Source organism: Prionailurus viverrinus, chromosome D3 (genome assembly GCF_022837055.1).
Source record: "Prionailurus viverrinus isolate Anna chromosome D3, UM_Priviv_1.0, whole genome shotgun sequence".
Lineage (NCBI taxonomy): Eukaryota > Metazoa > Chordata > Mammalia > Carnivora > Felidae > Prionailurus > Prionailurus viverrinus.
In genome coordinates this window covers 46,191,948-46,214,807 of record NC_062572.1, presented here as the reverse complement: position 1 = coordinate 46,214,807, position 22,860 = coordinate 46,191,948, and the positions used below count along the sequence as shown (strand labels likewise).

Sequence of the window (22,860 nt, the reverse complement as noted above, 5' to 3'; positions counted from 1 at the left end):
CTCAAACTTTCACATGAATATGCAACCCCAAGAGTCTTGTTAAATCCAGATTTTGCTTGAATAGGTCTGGGGTGAGGGCGCCAAGATGCTCCAACAAGCCCCTAGGTGACATCCGTGCTGCTGGACATTGGACCCCACTTTGAAAAGTGAAATTGAATGTGAGGTGTGTTGGAAGGGGAGGGAGCTTTCAAGTTGAGTGGATTTGGGTTCAAATCATAGCTCTGCCACTTACTGGCTGCCCAGCCAATGACTGTATCTATAAAAATGAGATGATCAAACTGACCCTGCAGGGTTTCATGAGGTATTGACTGCAAAGTTCAGTTCAGAGCTGGAACTCAATGAACTGAGCAGTAATTATCATTATTTTTTCCCCACTGCTTTTATCACTGTTATATCTGATTTTGATAAATTTCTCCTTTACCCATCTTTGTATAAAAAGCATATTAACAACTTTTAGACAAAAGCTATACATTTTTTGTAAATATTTCACATTTAATCTTGATAAGAACACCTCATAAAACCAGATTAGCATGAGTTAATAGACTCGTGTAACCCAGAATTTCATATCTTTATAAGTGTATTTATTTATTTTGAGAGAAAGAGCAGGAGAGGGGCAGAGAAGAGAGTGAGTCCCAAGCAGCCTCTGAACTGTTGGCATGGAGCCTGACGTGGGGCTTGATCTCACAAACTGTGAGATCGTGACCCGAGCTTAAAATCAGGTCAGATGCTTAACCAACTAAACTACCCAGGGGCCCCTAATCCAGAATTTCAAAAAGATGCCCCCAATTTTTTCTTCTACTCTAGTTTTTGTGAAAAGTCAAAAGAAAGAGTTTTCTCTCTACCCTTCATCTTTTCCCTCAAGGCCCTGTCTGCATTCCAGTCTTTCCCACCTGGCCTCAGACGTATTCATGTGAATTACATAATGTTAGATTTAGACAAAGCTTTGAGAGTTCCCAGCCCAGCTCTCTGATTTTAATAAGAAAATCAACATCCAGGAAGATTGGGTTATTTGCCCAAAGTGACAGTTACATTTTCTTAGAACCAGAAGAAATTGGGTTTAAATAGGTTAAATTAATTAAACAAGGAGACCATTAGACTGAGGTAATTCTAACACCTTAACAGCCTATGTAAGAAAACCAAAACCAAAGCCTATAATGCCTCAAGGTTAAGAAATCCAAACTTGGACAACCAATCACAAATGCCCAACTAGGCTTTCTAAATAAAGCAACAACTTAAGCCTTAGCCAATCCAATGATTTCCTTGCTTTGCTTATGCATCTTCCCTATAAAATTCTTGTCCTAAGACTTAAGGAGCACTCCTAGCCACTTCCAATTTGGTGTGGCCCAGCTCCAATTGATTTTTGTTCAAATAAACTTTTAAAATTTGTAACATGCCTCAGTTTATCTTTTAACCTTTTCTTTTTTCCTTAATGTTTATTTATTTTTGAGAGAGAGACAGAGAGAGACAGAGCGTGAGTAGGGGAAGCGTAAAGAGAGAAGGAGACGCAGACTCCGAAGCAGGATCCAGGCTCAGAGCTGTCAGTGCCAAGCCTGATGCGGGGCTCAAGCTCACAAACCGTGAGATCATCACCTGAGCCGAAGTCAGACGCTCAACCGATTGAACCACCCAGGTGCCCCTTTTAACATTTTCTTTAAGACAGCTTTGCACATAATAAAAGGCAACTCTCACGTACAGGGGACAGTTGGGGGACAGTGTTTCACAACAGCACCCTTGGAAACCATACACAAGTATAAAGGCAAGCCTCTAGATTAGTGGTTCCCAGGATGTGAGATTTCACAGGCCAGAAAAAACAAAAAGAGATTGTAATTGGGAACGTTACCAATTTTTGACTTTGTCAAGAAAGAACTTTTTTCTGTAGTTATTCTCATTCACTATCACCATTATCCCATAAAAGGAAATAAAATATTTTAATTCCAAAAAAAATAGAATGGACATAATCCCATAATAGAGGACATTTCTCCCATTTTAGGTTTATGAAAAATTCAATTATAGCCACTATTTTTCTCATTTTATTGCAAATGAGTAATCGGAAGTGAACACTGATTCTTAATCTACTTTGTGTCATAAGTGCCTTTGAGAACCTGAGGAAAACAATGGAGCTTTCCCCAGAAAAAATGTACATACCTACGTACATGCAATATTTTCAAGAAAGTCCAGATATTTGCAGGTCCCGGGTCAAGATCACCTGCTCTTAGCTGGTAATTTCGTCTCCACCTGACTCACTAGTGACTTCATCCTCTGGTCATCTTTAATGGATCTTCGATCCAAGGTCCTGTTCTCAAGCCCTAAGGCTATCAGAGCTAGCCTTCAGCACAGTTGGTCTGAACTTTCTGAGAGGAATAAGAAGGAGTTTCTTCTTTTGCCTGGACCCTGCCCATTAATGATAATGCCAAATACAAGAAGATGCCCTCCCCAAAAAGCCTCAAAACCAAAAGTTCCTCTGGGTCCAGGACCAAAATGCCCCACTTGGTGGTGTAAGGTCATGGGATTCTGGGAAGTAGACTGAAAAAAAAAAGTAAAGGTCATTCTGAAACAGGACCAGATTTAGGTCCATCTACGTCTCATATCCAGATCATTCTCAAAGCCCTGTGGAAGAGGCAGCAGAAGTTAGGAGAGCTAAAATTGGTCCAGGTTCAGTCCAGTGGTCAATGGTATCGGAATGGGGCGGAGGGCACCTAAAAATCCCAGAACCAGTGTCTGGTAACACCCACGAAATGATGAACGGGCAGGTACACGCATACCATGACATATGTGAGTGACAAAAGCATCACAGCCTGCTTTTGAGTGATGAACAATGGGAGAAGCTTCTCGACCTTCAGAGGCAGGTAGACTATCAGTACTGCTCAGAATGGCTTCTCAGCCATGTCTGTCTTAATATGATCAAACCTACCTGCATCAATCCATCCACCCAGCTTGTAGTTCCTAAGGTCACCCATACAGAACATATAATATATCATTCTACAGTATCCCTGTGGAGAAGACCAGACAAGGAAAAGTGATCTTTGTTGCAAGCCTCAACGCCTGTGCATTAAAGAGAGGAAAATCACACTTGCAACCTCCCCTTCCACCCCTCTCCCCCTGAAAGAAAGGCATTTGCTTCTTTCTTAAGTATGTAGAATTCCTGGCTCTGACATCTGCAGAATTTAGGAAGATCAGGTAGCTAAATGGATGCTATTTACACATTAGGTCTCCCTAGATGGATTATCAACCCGTTTTTTTGAAAACAAAGATTGAGAAAAACCCTTAATGGTGGCTGGGGTGGGGGAGAGGCTAATGAGAAGGCTTTGGGGAAGTAGGGAATCCTTCAAATCATTAAAACCAATTTTTATCTGGAGTGCCTGGTTCGTTCAGTTGGTAGAGCATGTGACTCTTGATCTCGGGATTGTGAGTTCAAGCACACATTAGGCATAGAGTTTACTTGAAAAAAATAAATAAATAAATAAAATAAAACCATTTCTTATCTGGACAATGCCAAAAGAGGTGAATATTTGACATATTTAAATATAAATGTATGGTAGATTCAGACACGTGAGTATTGATTATGTAGCCATAGGTAACTGAAAACTCCCCGGAGACCCATGAGGGATTAACCCCGTTAATGTGTTATTTCTTAAGCTGGGTGGTGGGTACCTGGGCATCTCTTTATTGGTCAAGTTTTTTTTTTTTTTTTTTAATGTCTATTTATTTTTTAGAGAGAGAGAGACTTTGTCGGGGAGGGAGAGAGAGGGAGACAGAGGATCTGAAGCAGGCTCTGGGATATCAGTGCAGAGCCCAACACAGGGCTCAAACTCAAAGTCAGACGCTCAAACGAGTGGGCCACCCAGGTGCCCCTCTCATTATTATTCTTTAAACTGAATAAATGCAGATATATATGCTCTTTTGATTATATATTTCATCAAAATAAAATATCTAATTAAAGTCTTCTCTATTTCCATTGCCTTCCCTACCTGAAGTTAACAGAAGGAGCCAATTAGTGGGTCAGATTTGAGAATATATCTTTTCTTTGTCTCCCTGTAGGCCTCTCATTCTGTACTTCTTTCCTCTGTGTGGCTTCCTGTTTCCTGACCCTGCTGGAATGTGAGCAGCAAACCTTTGAGAAGAGAATTTGTGAACACGACTCAGGCTAGTCTCAGTCTGTATGTTCAGGAGTAAGGCTGAGCCACAGACCAGCCTTCCTGCCCTCCACTGCCTGGAGGGAGACACAGATGAGGCCAGGGAACAGAGGTGCCCCAAGGTGAGAGACAAGAAGCTGGCTATTGGACAGGCAACAAACTCCAGCCTCTTGGAGCCCAGCCCAGCACTGGAAGGGATGCCAAAAGGCACAGGCTCTACAGAAACAGTTCATTCAAAGCACCCTTACTGCCCTTTCTCTCTCCTTTCTCATTCACCATATAAAGGGCAGCCATCAGTTCAGATAGAGCTGCTTGTGTTTGAGGCATAGGGAATTGTCCACTGCAGGGAAAGATTCATGAGAAAAGGGAGCTTGCCTTTCTACTTTAGAAAAGAAGAGCAAGGAGCCCCAAATCCTTGGCCCCTGGGTAAAATCAGCCCTGTCAGAAGTAGCTTTGTTTGCTTCACATGAAAGTGGAGTGGGAACAAGTGGCTGGCCATGTAGGCCAGCCCAAAGAAGCCATGAGCCTAAGGTCACACGGGACACTAATTCCCAACTGCAGCCATTTGGGGAATGTCAACTAAAATCACATTCATAATGTATTAAAATGACCCCCAGCCACAATTAGAGGAAAGAATAATTTAGAACCTATCTTCTTTGAAGAGCAGAACAATTGAAAGAAACTGGTTAATGGTAACTACCGGCAAGCTAGAGCTTGAATGAAACCAGGTGGAAATAGAGGGTGAGACATCTCAGTCCAGCACAAATGATGCTATAAAGAAAATGGTCAGACCCCTGTGCTCACAGGGTTGGCCTTGTGCTGACCAAGCCGGCCTTGGGCTCCAGATGCACTGTGCCTTCCCCATTTTTTGCAGATGGAAAAGAGGCTAATTTTTAGTTAGTTATCATTACTTACCATTATTCTTATAGCTGACGGTATTCTAAGTCTTTAGCTATAAAGTAGCATTAAAAAACCTTTTTTGTATTTCAAAAAATTTGAAGCCTTTTGTGGCCTTGGAGAGATCATGTCAGGGATGAAAACCATGACAGGATTAAATAATTTGAAGATGTCAACTTCAATCCTGGGATGCCCATCTCCATCCAGACTTCTCCCAAAATTGTTCTCAACTGAAGTTTCTAGTTTTAATTACTTTCATTGCTAAGGTACTTGAGAAAAACAAAGCAAATCAAGACTATTTCCTGTAATGATTAATCACTTCTTCCTAGAATGGAAGAATTGCTAATTCCTACAGTACAGATTGTCTGCTTTACAAGTAAAGCAAAGCACTACTTGGCCTAACCTCCCCTTTCTCATCTGACACACCTAGATGGTAGCCACACCCTGATGTGGGATTTTGGTTTCTTTGTGTGGGGTTTTTTTGGGGGAGGGGGAGGCGTTTAAAGCAGATAAATTCTTTCACACCTCTGAAAGTAAGCCTCTTGCCTCAGACTTACTAATGGCACATAGGGCCCCAGAACTTCAGAAACAATCAAAGGGAAGAGAAAGGAGCTCATCTCTACTTCAAGTTCAGTCTGTGTCAAGTATTATGCTTGGCAGTGCACATACAGCATTTCATTTACTTTCACAACAACCCTAGAAGATACCCCATTACTCTCATTTTACAGATGAGTCAACTGAGGCTCAGGGAAGTTAAATAGCATGACCAACGTCGCACAGCTGGTAGGTGGAAAAGCCAGGGTTTAAGTCTCAATCTCAGTCCAAAGCCTTGCTTCTTCCCAATATACTATTCCCTACATGTCAAGAAAGCTAATACAGAGCATGAATCTACCTAGAGCTTGGCTGTGAACATGTCTTTTTTTTTTTTTTTTTAATGTTTATTTATTTTGGGGAGAGAAAGAGAGACAGAACATGAGTGGAGGGAGAGACAGAGAGAGGGGACACAGAATCCGAAGCAGGTTCCAGGCTCTGAACTGTCAGCACAGAGCCCAACGTGGGGCTCAAACCTACAAACTGCAAGATCATGACCTGAGCTGAGGTCGGATACTTAACCGACTGAGCCACCCAGGTGCCCCAACATGTCTTTTTTAATGAGACATATTTTTTAAAAATATTTTTTAACTTATGTTTTTAAGTTTATTTATTCATTTTGAGAGAGAGTGTGTGTGGGAGAGGTAGAAGAGAGAGAGAGAATCCCAAGTAGGCTCTGCACCATCAGTGTGGAGCCTGATGCGGGGCTCAAACTCACAAACCGTGAGATCATGACCTGAGCTGAAATCAAGAGTTGGCCACTTAACCAACTGAGCCACCCAGGTGCCCCTAAAAATATTTTTAAATCTAAAAACACCTCTCAGGGCACCTGGGTGGCTCAGTCGGTTAAGTGTCCAACTCTTAGTTTCAGCTCAGGTCACGATCTCATGGTTTGTGAGATTGAGCCCGAGACATGATCAGGGCTGACAGCACGGAGGCTGCTTAGGATTCTCTCTCTCCCTCTTTTCCTCTGCCCCTTCTCTGCTTCCACTCTCTCTCTCTCTCAAAATAAATAAATAAACTTCAAAAAATAAAAAAAATAAATAAATGTACCTCTCAAGTACTGATTAGATGAATGACATCATCACATCATAGTGATAGTGATAAAAAGACATCCCTTTTATGGTTAATAAACATGAGATGTCAATTTTTAATACTGACTGAAAACATGGAGCCATATCCAAAAAAAGTGAAGCAATCGCAAGCTGTGAATTCCTAACAAGTCTCTGCAAATCTTGTACCAACACAAGAGGAGCAGAGAAACTCAGTGTTAAAAAGGGAGAAGAAAACTTCAAGTACACCAAGGCTACATGTCCCCCTTTACATTCAAGTTAGCTGAAGCCCAGAAGAGCCCAGTGACTTGCCCAGAGTTGCACAGTAGACCATGGCAAGCTGAGTTCAGAACTCAGCAGATGAGTGTGGACAGCTCCTTCACTTCAGGATAGCACCCCTTCTATAAAACTTTCCCCACCCAGGAAGAAACCTAAGAGAGTTCCCAGGATCAATCTAGATGTTGCTCTGAAGGTATTTTTTAGATGTCGTTAACATATAAGCAGGAGATGCAGTAAAACAGATTACCTTCCCTAATGTGGGTGGGCCTGATCCAATCAAGGGAAGACCTTACAAGCAAATACTGAGGTTTTCCAAGGAAAAAAACTTCTTCAGGAATACAACATAGAAATGCCCGAGTTTCTAGATTACTGCCCTGCCAAATTGAGACTCAAGACTCCAACATCATCTCTTTTTCTTTTTATCATCATTCATTTCTCCCACCTCCCACTCCCTGCCTCTGGCAACCACCAATCTATTCTCTGTATCTATTAGGTTTTAGGGGAGGGCTTTGTTTTTGTTTTTGTTTTAGATTCCGTATATAAGAGAGACTATATAGTATTTGTCTTTCTCTGCCTAACTTATTCCACTTAGAATAAGGTCTTCAAGGTCCATCCATTCCATCCATGTTGTCACAAATGGCAAGACTTCCTTCTTTTTTATGGCTGAATATTCCATCATATATATGTGTGTGTGTGTGTATATGTATATATATATATGTGTGTATATGTATGTGTATATATATATATATATATGGATGGATGTATCTAGATGTATAGATATATCTTCTTAATCCATTCATCCCTCAATGGGACACATGTTGCCTCCATATCTTGGCTATTGTAAATAATGCTGCAATGAACATGGGATTGCATGTATCTTTTAATGTTTTTGTTTTCTCCAGATAAATACCCAGAAATGGAATTTCCAGATCACATAGTAGTTCTATTTTTTAATTTTTTGAGGAATCTCCATCCCGTTTTCCATATTGGCTGCACCAATTTACATTCCTACCAACACCATGCAAGGATTCCCTTTTCTTCACAGCCTTACCAACACTCGTTATTTCTTATCTTTTTGATAATAGCCATACTAACAGACGGGAGATGATATCTCATTGTGGTTTTGATTTGCATTTTACTCATGATTAGTGATGTTGAGCACCTTTTCATGTACATGTTGGCCATCTGTATATCTTCTTTAGAAAAATGTCTCTTTAGATCTGCCCAATTTTTAATTGGATTTTTTGTTTTATTGCTGCTGAGTTGTATGAGTTCTTTATATATTTTGGATATCAGCCCATATCATAAATACAATTAGCAAATATTTTCTCCCACTCAGTAAATTGCTTTTTCATTTTGTTTGATAGTTTCAGTTGCTATACAGAAGCTTCTTAGTTTGATGGATCTTTGCTTTAGTTGTCTTTGCTTTTGGTGTTTGATTCAAAAAAATTATCACCAAGACCTATGTTAAGGAGCTTATCACCTATATTTTAGGAGTTTTATGGTTTCAGGTCTTACATTCAAGTCTTTAAATTCATTTCAATTTTAATTTTGAGTTAATTTGTGTGTATGGTGTCAGATAGTGGTCCAGTTTTCCCAATATCATTTATTGAAGAGACTGACCTTTTCCCATTATATGTTCTTGGATCCTCTGTTGTAAATTAATTGACAATTTATACATGGGCTTATTTCTGGGCTCTCTATTCTGTTCCATTGATCTATGTGTTTTTATGCCAATACCATACTGTTTTAATTGCTATAGCTTTGTTGAAATCAGAAAACATGATGCTTCCAACTTTGTCCTTCTTTCTCAAGATTGCTTTGGCTATCTGGGGTCTTTCCATGGTTCCATGCAATTTTTAGGATTGTATGTTTTATTTCTATGAAAATACCATTGGAATTTTGATGGAGATTGCATTGAATCTGTATATTGCTTTGGGTAGTATAGACATTGTAACAACATTGATTCTTCCACTCCATGAGTACAGAGTGTCTTTCATTTGTGTCTTTTTTAATTTCATTAATGTCTTGTAGTTTTCAATATACCTGTACAGGTCTTTCACCTCCTTGAGTAAATTTATTTCTAGGTATTTGATTCTTTTTGATGCAATTATAAATGAGATTGTTTTCCTAATTTCTATTCCTGATAGTTTCTTATTAGTGTATAAAAACACAACAGATTTTTATGTATTGATTTTTGTATCCTGCAACTTCATTGAATTCATTTATTAGTTTTTTTGATGGAGTCATTAGGGTTTTCTACATATATATGTATATATATATATATCATGTCATCTGCATATAGTGACAGTTTTACTTCTTCCTTTCCAATCTGGATGGTTTTTATTTCTTTTTCTTACATTATTGCTCTGGCTATGACTTCCAATACTATGGTGAATAAAAGTGGTAAGAGTGGGCATCTTTGTCTTGTTCCTGATCTTAGAGGAAAAGCTTTCAGCTTTCCACTATTGAGTATGATATTAGCTGAGGGCTTGTCATACAAGGCCTTTAGTTTGTTGAGGTACATTCCTTCTATACCTCCTTTGTTGAGAGTTTTTATCATGAATGGGTGTTGATTCAACATCAACTCTTTTTTTTTTTTTAAGTTTATTTGAGAAAGAGATAAAGCATGTGTGCACATAAGTGGGGGAGGGGTAGAGAGAGAAGGAGAGAGAGAATCTCAAGCAGGCTCCACACCTTCAGCCAGAGCCTCACACGGGGCTCCATCTCACGAACCAAAGTGTGAGATCATGACCTGATCTGAAATCTGAAATCAAGAGTCGGATGCTTAACCAACTGAACCACCCAGGTGTCCCAATCCAACATCAACTCTTAAACTGAGTTATCAAATTGCTGGTCTGCTGTATGGATTTCAGACTTGTTATTCCCCCCAATCACTGCATGCCAATTTCTTAAAGAAAGAGTGAAGATATATACACACATAAATATATATATACATACACATACACATATACATACACATAACACGGTTCTGTTTCTTTGGAGAACCTTAATAGATGGAGAATGAATGAATGATGTTCTTCTAGGCTGCATATGGGAAATAAAAAGCAACTAAATTAGTTAGTGTCTATCTCATAACTACCACCATGCCCAGAGTTACAAAAGCTGCTCTTCCCTTCACAAAGCTGAAGCTGGTGAGGCTAAAGCTGATGAGAGGGCTATGAAGTGGTAATATTGCTCTCCTTTCTGAAAACTGAATACTGTAGCCTGGAGAGTTTAAGTAACTTGGTCAAGCCACAGAGTTGGTGTTTGTAGTCAGGATTCAAACCCATAATTGCATGACTCCAAAGTCCACAGTCTTTCTACTTCATTACACTCCTGATTTATTTATAACATCATGAAAAGTCAAAAGGGGAGGTCTCAGGAAAAATGGAGTAGGCCATGATGTCAAATGCTTCAAAGAGGTCAAGGAAGGAAGGTTGAACAGAGAAGCAGCTCCCTCCCCTGCCCCAATCCAAGATACAGCCACCAACCAAGGCTTTCTATGGTCAGTTCTAAAATAAAAGAATCTCTCACCCATTTGTAAAGGAAAGGAAGCACCTTCTGGAATTTCTTCTGGAAGGACTCAACTAGAAATTTCACCAATGAATCTAGAGGTATCAAAAAAATCAGAAATGTTTGTGTAGACTCAAGTATGAGACAAAATGTAAATGGAAGAATAGAATAAACAAAGAAGTCTTGGTAAAAGCATATAAGGAATAATACATGTGTAAGAAAGAGCAAAGGGATGATGAGTTATAGAAATGTTAAATATTATGTAATCTATGCCAGTGTGTTCCCCACAGACCAATTGGTATTCAGTATGGCTTTATAAATGATAGATAATATATAACTGGTGTTCCCAAGATGATTTTCCATGACTAGGACGGCTTGTGTTTTAAAAATACAGGGTGCTCTGAATTAAATATAGTGGGTTTACAAAGCTCATTTGACTGGAGTCATCACTCTCAGCCAGCCTAGCTACTGGTCATTGACCAGCTGATTGGAGTCAGAGATCTTCCCTTTGCCAGATTCAACAAGAAGGCAGCATAAAGAATGCAGTCTCTTATTTACAAGCTGTGAGGCCTACAAAAACTTTGCAGAGTGTATCTGTCCATTTGGTGATAAGTGATCTCCAGGGGCTAAGAAAGGGAAGCTGTTTGGGTTAGCAAGTGTAGGTGTTTGTCCTGATTTCCCGCTCTCACAATGCTTTCATTTATTCCAGCAAATGCAGCCTGATGATTCACTGGAGACCAGTGGTCATTTGTGCTATTCCCTGGAGGTAACTCAAAGTTGGTGTCTGGGGACATATGCAATCTTTGAAAAAACTTTACTGGCCTAAGTCTCAGTAGTTTGTTAATTCCTAAACTGATTAATGAAGCAATGCTCAGAGTAGTAGAAGTTACTAACCTCTGCCAAAAGTCAAACTTTTGCTCACAGTGTTTGGGTCTCGAGTTTCATTTAGTGACCTCTCAGCCTAGCCCAGCCAGAGCCAAGACCACTGAGTCAAGTCTGGAAACCCAGGGTCCACACTGGCTAGCAGGACTTAACCTCTTAAGATTCAATTTCCTCTACTGGACCTCAGCCAGGTCTCTTCCATCTCTAAATTAAATGAATCTACGGTTTAAGTGAAGAAGTACATTAGAAGGTATGTATTTCCTTATCCAAGTAATACCAAGAGGAGGGCTTCCCACCAACACCCAAGCCGCCAGCAATGCAAATTGAAACTGCATATCGCCCCAGAAGGCACAAGAGAATCAACCAAAAAAGATATGAAAATTCAGGATGATTCTTGGAAACAAGCTTAATATACACTTAGCAGATGTAACAACCAATTCGAAAAATTAGACTAACAGCAGAAAGTGTGAAACACCTGGGGATAAACTTAACTGGAAATATGCACAGGATCTAAATGAAAAGTTTAAAATGCAGAGGGACACAAAGAATATCTAAACAAATGAAAAGATACTTCATCTTGGACAGGAAGACTTAACAAAATTAAGATATTAATTCTCCCTAAATTAATTCAAAATTTTAATATTATTCCAATAGAAATACCAAAAGGATTTTTAAAAACTGAACAAGTCAATTCTAAAGTTTATATGGAAAATAAATAAGTGAAAATGTGATCAATTTCTCATTTCTTAAAAGATTAACGAGAAGGGGTTAGCCCTCTCTCTATATTGAATAGTCAAAGAAATTTGGTATCAAAGCATGAATAAACAGATCATTGGTACAAAATAGAAAAATCCAGAAATAGAGCCAAATATATATAAAAATTTATATTATATATATCCACATAAGAATTTATACAAGAATACATGTACATATGAGAATTTACATATTTTTTTAATTCCCATTTTGAATCAGTGGGAGGTAAATGGATTATTCGGGAAATGATGCTAGGACAATTTGGTTGCCATTTGGAAAAATATAAGGTTAAATATATACTCTACATGTTACAACCACCAAAAACAAAAATTCCAGATGGAAACAAAATGTAAACCTCAAAAGCAAAACCATGAAAGTACTAGAAGAAAACATAGGATTAAAAAAATAATCTTAACAGTGAGAAGGCTTTCCTAAATATTATACAAAATTCCAAAGCCATAAAAGAAAAGATTGATAAACTGAAATACCTTTACAAAAGAAAAGATCATCATAATTTTTTTAAAAGTATAAACAAAGTCAAATGAAAAACCAGGAATAAATATCTTTAAAGTATATTTCAGACAAAAGGCTAATGTCCTTCATATGCAAAGAGCTTCTCAAATCAATGAAACCAATAACCCAATAGAAAAAAAATAGGTAAAGAATATGAACAGAATCAGGCAGAGTTCACATAAATGGAACTACACAAGGCTCTTAATCATAGGAAAAGATGTTCAACCTCATTCACAACAAGATAAATGCAAAACAAAACTCAGATGCGAAAATGACAAAGATCAGAAGGATAACAAAATCATTTGGCTAAGGGAAAACACGCACTCTTGCACACTGCCTATGAGAGTGCAAATTGGACCAACCTCTGTAAGACCAATTTGGCAATATCTATCAAAATTAAAGGTAGAGATACCCCTTGACTCAGTAATACCACTTCTAGAAACTCACCTCATTGGTATATTTGCATATGAGTGTAATGACACAGATAAGGGATAATAATGGCAGCAGTACTCGAAAAGCAAAAGATTGGAAACAAATGTTCAATAGGGCATTGATTAAATAATGAACTACCCAGATATACTAAGTGCAAAAAGCAAAATGCAATGTGTGTAGTATGCTACCACATGTGTAAAAAACAAACAAAAAAACGAGTATATATATTTGCATATGCTTGTGTATGCACCGACAGTCAATATGTATAATCAATACAAGAAATAAGAAGTTACATCTGGGAGAAGAACAGAGTGGCCTGTTAGAGCAGGGGTTAGAAGGGCATTTTATAACTTTCAAATTTTGTACTATTCAAGAAATTTTAATTAATGCAAAGCCAAAAAAAAAAAAAAGCATTTTTCAGCCTCACACAGAACCTGAAGAATCAGATTCTCTGGGGAAGGAGTCAAGGGCTCTGCAATTTTAACAAACACTATGCATGATTCTCAAGCAAACAGAAGTTTGAGAACCCCTGACAGAGAGCATCATTAGTAATGCACACTTATCAAAATAATAACAGCAACAATGACGTAAGCACCACGAACACTTATTTAAAAAGATAAAGACTAAGACATCACCGCCAACATCTTGCACAAGTTTTTTTCCGAAAAAAATTCTTTGGCACAACCAAGCATAGAAAGATTTGACACCGCAATGAAGTATTCCTTGTTCTCTCATGTGCAGTTTCAACTACAATTAAGAATTTTGCCTTGTTATACTTTGCAAAATGGTTTACCTTAATCTTTCAAGCTAGGTAAGAGCATAAGAAGCCTCACCTGAAGTTCTGTGAAAAGAAGGCAAGCGAATAGCTCCTACACCGCACAACACCTCCAAACTCATGACATTACAGCTAACAACTACACACTACCTTCCACATTCTAAAGAAACCTGTAATAGGAACAAACAGACATTGACAAGGGGTCTTCCATCTAGGCTGGGCATACCTGTGCTGCGAATCACAACTATCTCTGAGATGCTAGGGGAGAGATGAAAAACCTAGCCTTAATTCTCAGGCGTTCCTGGCTTCCCTTCTGCATTCTTCAATTTCTTCTCCTTTAAATCAAGATGAAAAGACAATATGGCGGAGAGATTAAGAACATGTGCTCTGGAGCCGGACTGCCAGACTGCCGGGACTCAAATTCCAGTTGTGCCACCTTGTAACCTTAACGTCTCTGTGCCTCTGGAGACACTATCTGTAAAATGGGGACAGCACCACTTCATTCACCTGGTATGAGGACTACATAAATCGACATACGTGCAGCACTTTGTATAGAAACTGGTGCATCGCGCTAGATAAATATTTGCTATTACTGTTTTAGACTAGTCTTGGAGTGTTAAAGGAACTGAATTCACAAAAATAAGAGTAAAAGCCGGGGAAGGGGTGGAGAGACAGGGAGGAAAACTCCTAATGGCTAAAGAGAAGACACAGAAGGCAAACAACAATGAAAAGTTGGTTGTTTCCAAGAAATAAAAAACCAACTACAAGATATTGAAGCAATGGGCCAAGCAAAGCAAAGCTGTTTTTTCCTTGTTCTGTGGACTGCTCAGCTGCCAGACGTTTCCATTTTCCGGTCTGGGTCCGTATCGCTGTATAAGTTTTATATCAGGGGCCCCAGACCAAGCAGGTTTGGCATCGGGGGTGGGGCAGCACCTCTCACAAAGCCCCTAAGTTCACGAATACGACCAGGATTCTCCCCCTCTGCGGTCTGAGGCAACAGGAGGACGTGGCCTCCACAGATCAAGACTTGAGGTGGTGAGGGAACCAGAAGAGAGCTAGAAGGACATTCCAGGTCCACCAGCTTCCCACAAACCCACCATCACCCTTGCATGTAATCTACACAAGAGACCGTGGGCAGCGAATGCAGATGGAAGGAATCTGTGAGCAACCTTGCTGCCTGATTTCTCCATTTTATGGCTGATCCAGAGACTGAGGTCCAGAGAGAGGAAATGTCTTTGCCAAAGCGAACCGCTGATGACTGAAATATAAGCCCTTCCACTAATTAAACATTATTTCACCTTTAATTGCTATATTGTAGCCATTTTTTAAAAGTTGATTCTTTAAAAACAAGCAAAAACACAAAAAAAGGTTCCAAGCAAAATAAGTATCTCTTGAACTAAAAGAGTGACATCAGCTGTGGAACGCTCACTTCCCTGTGCCGACTACTGGGCAGGAAGAGCTGTGCAGACCCCCTCACCCACCAGTTCTCCAGGGCAGACGTGGGAGACGCCAGCGTCCTTGGTGGGGGCGTGGTCGCTTGCTCTAACGTCTAACTCAGAGGTTCGATGTGTATCTGCAACATCCTAACTTTTTCCTTTAGAAGCTATTTGTAAGTATCAACCATAATTTATCTTATCCAAAGTCCCTATGAATTTACTTAGGCTTTCAGCCTACTAATAGCTTACATTTGAACCAACTGAACGAAGACACCATGTGATTCTTTTCCTCTGCAGGTCCTACAGGTGGCTACCACCTTCTCCCTGACCCCCCACCACCCCCCACCACCTCCAGGGACCACAGAAGAGTCTGCTTCAACTTCAGCTAAAGATTCAAGCAGCACAGGATCCATCTCGAAGCCTCAAGTGGCCAGAGCTGTAGGTACCAAATTTTTACCACAGACCCTGTTTTGAAAGATGTGGTCTAGCAAATTTATCAATATTTGTTTCTCATTTAAAATAATCAGATTCATACCTTACTGCCCATTAAAGCTTCCAAACAACAGAGGATAGATAAGGAGTCTTGCCAAGCTCACTTAACATTTCAGACCAGAAACAAAATGCATTTTAATCAGCAAGAGCTGCCTTACCCTGCGTGAATGTTTGATCCCTGCTCCCCCATCTTGCCTCGCTTATACACACACCTATTATCTCCTTCTCAGAGTCACAGGATCTGAAGACCCCATGGAAAATGCCAGTACATAGAACTTAAGGCAGCAAAGCTACCACACTGCCCCCAATTAAAAGCAGCCTGGAATCTGGCATGGCCACCAGAGACATGCTGTATTGCCCTCCTAACAGTCAATTTATCTAAGATCTGAAATTACATCAAATTTCCCAAGGACAGGGGAAAACACTCCCCATGAGCAACAAGTTAATTTATTTGCAGGGGGAAATGAATGGCTCCCTTTGCTTTCCTGACTCTCCCATAGGCACCAGGAAACAACACAAAGTGACCCCGAAGAGAGACCCCAGACAGAGCCTTCAGTTATGTAAGACGGACTAAAATCAGCCATGGTGACAGAGGACAGGAATTCTGCAACCCACAGAAATGTGTCTGAAGATTTTAAGCTGAAGTGCATCATCTATTTAAATACACTCCCTTTTGAGGGGCCCCTGGGTGGCTCAGTCGGTTGAACGTCTGACCTCAGCTCGGGTCACGATCTCGTGGTTGGTGAGTTCCAGCCCCTCACCAGGCTCTGTGCTGACAGCTCAGAGCCTGGAGCCTGCTTCGGATTCTGTGTCTCCCTCTCTCTCTGCCCCTCTCCGACTCATGCTCTGTCTCTCAAAAATAAATAAAAATATTAAAAATTAAAAACAAAATTATCAAGCTTCTTTATGCAATCACAGGTGAGAAAGTTACGATTGAAAAGGCCCCAGATTAAGGGATTTTGTTGTGTTAGGACAAGAAGCCCCATTTCCCCTTGTTCTGACCCTTGTAATTTATTTCATGAAAGCCAGAACACAGAGGGGAAAGAATTATATTTAAAACAAAACAAAACAAAAAAAACAACAGAGTCTTAGGAACCCAATGTTGTCTTAGGTTTGGAAGGAGCAACATCTGAGACCACCCCCAGAAAAAAGATTATTTGGAAGCCCCAATAAGAAAAATTCATTTTCCAATCAGAGCATGTTAACTCTTAACAACTCCCAACCCACCAGAAAGCACTCAAAGTAATGAGAACCGAGAACCATAAAAGGGAGGAGGGAAAAAAGGAGTCAGTCGGGATAATGATTTTCTTCTGCTGTCGCACCAACCCTGTTCTGTAAAAGCCAAACTGAGACTGGTGCCTCCCAAGGGTGCTCCCTCCCTCCATCTCTGCCATCCCTTGAGCTGGGGATCCCTTATTTCACTCACCCCAGCTTTTTTCAAGCAGTGCCAGTGAGCCAAGGGGCACCAGACCCTCACACACCATAAACGTTTAAATACCCCACAGGGAGTAAGACATTCAAAACCCTCATGTGGTAAGAGCTCCTGTCACTCCCCCTTCAAAGTCAACTCTTAGTGCTTACTACATGCCAGGCACTGCTCTAGGCACTTCACATGGACTATCCTAGGAGTTATATGTTAATTGGCCCTATTTCACAGGTGAGGAAAATGAGAATGGGACAACTTGCTCAAGGCCACAGACCTCCTGTGTGCAGAGCAGGGACCTCAAGCCTAGTGGTCTGACTCCACACCAAGACCGTTGCTCTAGCCCGCTGTACAGTGTGTGTGGGCTTCAGGGACCTCCCCAGACACACACACACTCCCCAGCCTTGGGTCTCACTGGCAATACAACCCACCACAAAGCAAGACTTCCTCTCTCTTGAAAGACCCAGACGGGCTCCCGCAGAATAACTATAATCATACACGAAAAGAAGTAAGTGCCCCCACACTTAAGGAGCCAAAATGAAATGCCACCATTGAGTTAGGAAACAGTCTCCCGGTTTTCTGAAACCCAAGACTGTTCAGATCCTTTTCCCTCTTCTGCTGAGTGTTAAGGACTTCAACCTCAGGTGAACGTGGAGGCTTGGTGGCACTTTGCAAAAGCAGGAACTAGAAAGGAAAACCATTCTGTGGCTGGGTCTTAGAGTATATTTCATTCAGAGGGGAAGAAACTCTGGACTTTTTAAATGTTTTTAGGGATCAGTCAGTCCTAAATAGAATGCTTACAATCTCAGACAGCCATATAATACTGGGTCCTTTCCACTTATAAAAGTTGTCCCCAGTGCAAATTGAAGATGCTAACGGACTCCATGTGCCAACTTCAAATAAACCAAGGTATAAAGCAGCTCCAAAAGGACAATTCATTGAAAGGAAAGCCAACAGGCAATTTGCAAACATCACATGCGCTTGTTTTATAGGCGTATCTCTAGCCACATACAGTATCAAAATGAAACTAAAAGGGAAGGAACTCACTGTACAGAAGACAAAACAATACCCTTTTTATTTTTAAAACTCTGGTGAAATAGGTTTCCATAGGACATCCCATTCTTAAAAAATTTAATGTAAACCAACCTGCCTGTGGGTCAGTCACACGATAGACTTCATCGTAGTGTGTACAGATGCCTAGAGTATTTACAAATGTTATCTGTTAGGTAGTAAAGTTTTGTTGAATTTTTTCCAGCACAAATTCCACAGTAAAATAAAGAGGGGATACTGGTGTTTTTGTATAAAAATTCTTAACAGATGGATAAAGGCAATTTTCCTGAGAGAAGATTTGTTCTTGAAATATTTCTCTTTAACAACTGGAAATATAGAAATGGGATGTAGTTGTAAAAGAAGCATAAGAATGTCTAAGTTAACATTTTTCTTTTAAATTATTTAAGTACCATTAAGTTAAAATGTTTACATTCATTATAAAAAATGTTGTTAAATCTTATGCAAATGATTTAACACTGATTGCTGCAACGCAAATTGCACTTTTTAAAAAAATTATTGTTTACATGGAAGAAAAATATCTTGTTTGCTACCCTGTTTACAAATCCCGACTGACCTCAGGTCAGTCCCACAATGTGAACTTTGAGACATCAGTCACAGTGTACATTAAGTCATAATGCAGTCTTGCACACGGAGTAATATTTTTGACGAGAAACCTCACGAACTGACTCAGCCTCCAGAGGTGTGTACCAAATGGCCTCAAATGGTCTTCTCCATGAAAGCACGTGAAATTCAGGTGTGGAAAAGGTACGAAGAAATTCTGGAATAACCAAAACCGATCAGAAGAAGCACATGATTTGGGGCAATACACATAAAACCCTTTTTAAAAAAAAATCTCTCAATATTCCTTAGCAGGCAAGGCCCCGGTCCTAGTCCCAGTTTCTGGAAGTGGCACAGAGGACGTCAGATCCCCCGGCACACCCAGAGGCAGGCTGGCTGGAAGTGGCCATGTCCAGGAGGAGGTGACGTGCTGTGGGCTGCACTGGCCCTTCCCTGGAAGCCCTCCATCTTCTCTCTGGCTCTTCAGAGTCAGGGGCAGGGTGGTAAGGCAGAGCAAGCCTCTTGGGAAATACATCTCTTTCGAAATAAAGGCACGGAAATCACGCGTCAGAGGAATGTTCTGTCAGCATACTCGCCCTGGTCTGGACGGCTTGACAAAATCCCCGCAGCGGGCTCAGGCCAGGGCGAGGGCGCACCAGGAATCCTGTCTCACCGAGGATGTGACTTCGGCCGGAGAGGCCAGGCTGACGCCTATGTACAACCCATCTTGACCTGAGTACTTGAGCTCGCTGTTCTCAGGATTAGTGCTCTCTCCCGCGCCAGACATCACTGAGGTGCCCGCCTGGCGGAAGAGAGGGATAGAGGGGGAAAGAGAAGGGGAGAGACAGTTATCGATCAATCTGTCAGGCGGCACCATCTTGCAAGCTAAGCACATGGAGACAAAGGAGATGGGCAGGGGGGCCCAGGCAAGAGCTGCCCACCATGTTGCATGGTGCCACTGACCTACCCCTGACCACGTAAACTCTTAGAAACATTCTCCTGTGAACTTGAGAACTCACAGCAGTAATTCCTGGCAAGATGCACAGCTGGACAAAGGTAGGAAAAAGGAACTGCAGGAGGCCTATTTGTAAAACGTACCAAACTCTCAGCTCTCTGGCAGTGAAACAAACCACACCGCCTAGGTAAGTAGGTCTTAATGACGCCCACACAATCTAATCATTTCAAAAGAGAAAATGCGGAGCCCCCACCACCACCACCCCCCGCCCCGGCACACACACAGCACAGCTACAACCTTAGCAGTTATGCCAAAGTCTAATATGGAAAGCCACACAGCTCAGCGAGGCATGATAAATGAAATTTTTGAGCACTGACTTCATGGAAAATGAACCCACGTGTACACAGGTTTAGTATCTACCGCATTTACCTGAATTCTTTTCAAGGAGAACCGGCCATTTTGAAGGCAGACCACATTATAAAGAAAATGCTAACATCTTATATCTGTCATGGTGGTGGCAATCATTTGTTGAAACAAAAGATCACTCCTCTTGTTTCATTCATTCCTTCCATCCAAATGAGAAAGGCCAAATAGAAAACATGGTATAATTTAGTAGAATCAAACCAAAATAACTAAAATCATGTTTAGACTACAGTTTAAGAAAACAGTTGCATTTGACTTTTTTAAAAAATTCTAAGCATGGGGCACCTGGGTGGCTCAGTCGGTTGAGCGTCTGACTCTTGACTTTGGCTTAGGTCATTTTCTTGGTTTGTGGTATCGAGCACCACATCGGGTTCTGTGCTGAGCATGGAGCCTGCTGGGGATTTTCTCTCTTCCTTCCTCCCTCTCTCTGCCCCTCCCCTCCCAAATAAATAAACACTTAAAAAAAAATCTAGCCATAACTAGCATGGTCCCCAGGCGTGGCTCCTGGGTGTGGCCTGGTGTGGCTCCGAGGACAGGGGTCAGTGACATCAACAACACCCAGAAAGACAGTGCCCCGTCCACACACAGTGCCCCCAGAGGTTGAGAAGCCCCAACATGTCAACACAACATGTCTTCCTGCCTCATCCTTCACCACTCTGAGTTCTAGAACATGCCCCCTCTGGTGTCGGAACTCAGCCCACACACATGCATCAGCCACAACTTAGACCTGCAGAACATTCCGCTGTCCCCTCCTGTGCCAGGTACAGGAAACACAGCTGTGTTTCCCTTGGGATTTGTATGCATGCTACACTTAGATAAGGACTTATAAGATCTATAAGGACACAAGGGAACACGCAGGGTTCCAGGGGAAAGAACAGGGTACAGTGACAGCTGGCATAGCTTAGAAGTCTGCACGAACCAGCCTTCCTTCCAACTGAATGCTAACCACCCCATCCACAGGGCCCTCATTTCCTTCCAAAGAGAAAAAGACAAGAGGAAAGACCACTACTCTCTCAAGCAAGCCCACACCTTTTTGGAGAAAGAATGTAAGCCACTGTGGCTACAGAGGGGCCACGGGCCAGCATCCCAGTGACAAGATATGGCACCACCCCACTGAGAAGGGCAGTCACCTCTGTGGTCTTAGGCCTGATAGCCTGGAACTTGGCCTTACTGTCACACAATTGCTGAATGAGGCTCACTGAGAAAGTATCAGAGCCCAGAGCAAGCTCAGAAGAACTGCCTAAGGTGTCAGGTTTGAGAAGGACACCTAGGGGACAGGGCCTTGTGTCAGTTAATGGACCAATGCTGCTTCCACGGTCTGGATGAAAGCATCATGGAAACCCAAGGCTGGCATCTGGGGAAACTGAGCCAAGGGGTAGAGTAGACCTCTGCATGACCTCTGTAACTTACTTAGAAGTGATTTTGTAAACCTAAAATCACTTCAAAGTAAAAAGTTTACTAAAAAATAAAGATAGAGGCTCCTGGGTGGCTCAGTCGGTTAAGCAGCCGACTTTGGCTCAGGTCATAATCTCGTGGCTCATAGGTTCGAGCCCCGCATCGAGCTCCAGCTCAGAGCCTGGAGCCTGCTACAGATTCTGTGTCTCCCTCACTCTCTGCCCCTCCCCTGCTTGCACTCTGCCTCTCTCTGTCTCTCAAAAAGTGAATAAAAACGTTAAAAAAATAAAAAATAAAGATAAAATAACAAAAAATTAAAATGTAGCCATGATCCCATACTTAAAGCATGGCTTTTTCCTTCTAGAAAGCTCTGAAGTTCATTATTTCTTCCTAGCTTTCAGGGTTTAATCCCACAAATCACTGGATATTTGTTTTTTTTGACACAGCTAGAATGTTTTGTGCTTTTCAAAACATCCATTTGTCTGGCTGAGCTGATGTTATATCTCCTTCAGAGAAACATGGGGCACCAGACATAGGCTGAACTGAATGAAAGGTATGCTGAGCCCCCTTGGCTCCACCTGGGGGCCTGGAAGTCAGAGTGGTTTTGCTCTTTCTGGAAAAAAAATCTTGTTTTTCTCTCCAATCTTCACAATAACCATATGAGGCTGGGAAGGAGGGTCTGGCCATGGGACTTCCTATCTGCCCATTTCCACTTCCTCCCAAATGGACAGACTAAAGCCAGCCCCTCACAGCTAACCAATCCATCCCTTTCCTGGCAAAAAGGTGGGTTTGTAAAAATGCAGCGACAACAGTACTTCCACACTCAAACTTCTTTTTAAATTAACACAAACTTAGGGGCACCTGGGTAGCTCAGTCGGTTAAGCAACTGACTTTGGCCCAGGTCATGATCTCACAGTTGGTGAGTTCGAGCCCTGCGTTGGGCTCATTGCTGTCAGTGCAGAGCCTGCTTTGGATCTTTTGTCCTCCTCTCTTTGTCCCACCCCCAACTTTTGCGTGCTCAAGCTCTCTCTCAAAAATAAATAAACATTTTTTAAAAATTGATTAATTAACATTTTAACATAAGACTTAAACTAAGGGCTTTGGGTACATAAGAAAGCAAACTTCACAAAGTCACTGAGATGTCAAAAACTTAGAATTTGAAATAGCTGAAATAATCCTGTCAAACACACCAACAAAACTATGGATTTGGTTACCCATATAAATAGGGTAAAGTAACTTTAGTCATTAATTCCAGAAACTCCACTATGAGCAAACCCATCACGGACCCAGATTTAATCCCCCAAA

General features: G+C 41.2%; 1 protein-coding gene across 1 annotated transcript in view; it reads right to left on the bottom strand.

The window, feature by feature from the left end:
* Nucleotides 1–18,132: 18,132 nt before the first annotated feature.
* GATA6 (GATA binding protein 6) overlaps nucleotides 18,133–22,860 on the bottom strand; it is a 32,309-nt gene continuing 27,581 nt past the window's right edge. Inside the window, exon 7 of the mRNA XM_047828637.1 lies at nucleotides 18,133–19,584. Coding sequence (XP_047684593.1) covers nucleotides 19,417–19,584 — 168 coding nt within the window. The 3' untranslated portion in view covers nucleotides 18,133–19,416. The remainder of the gene's footprint in view (nucleotides 19,585–22,860) is intronic.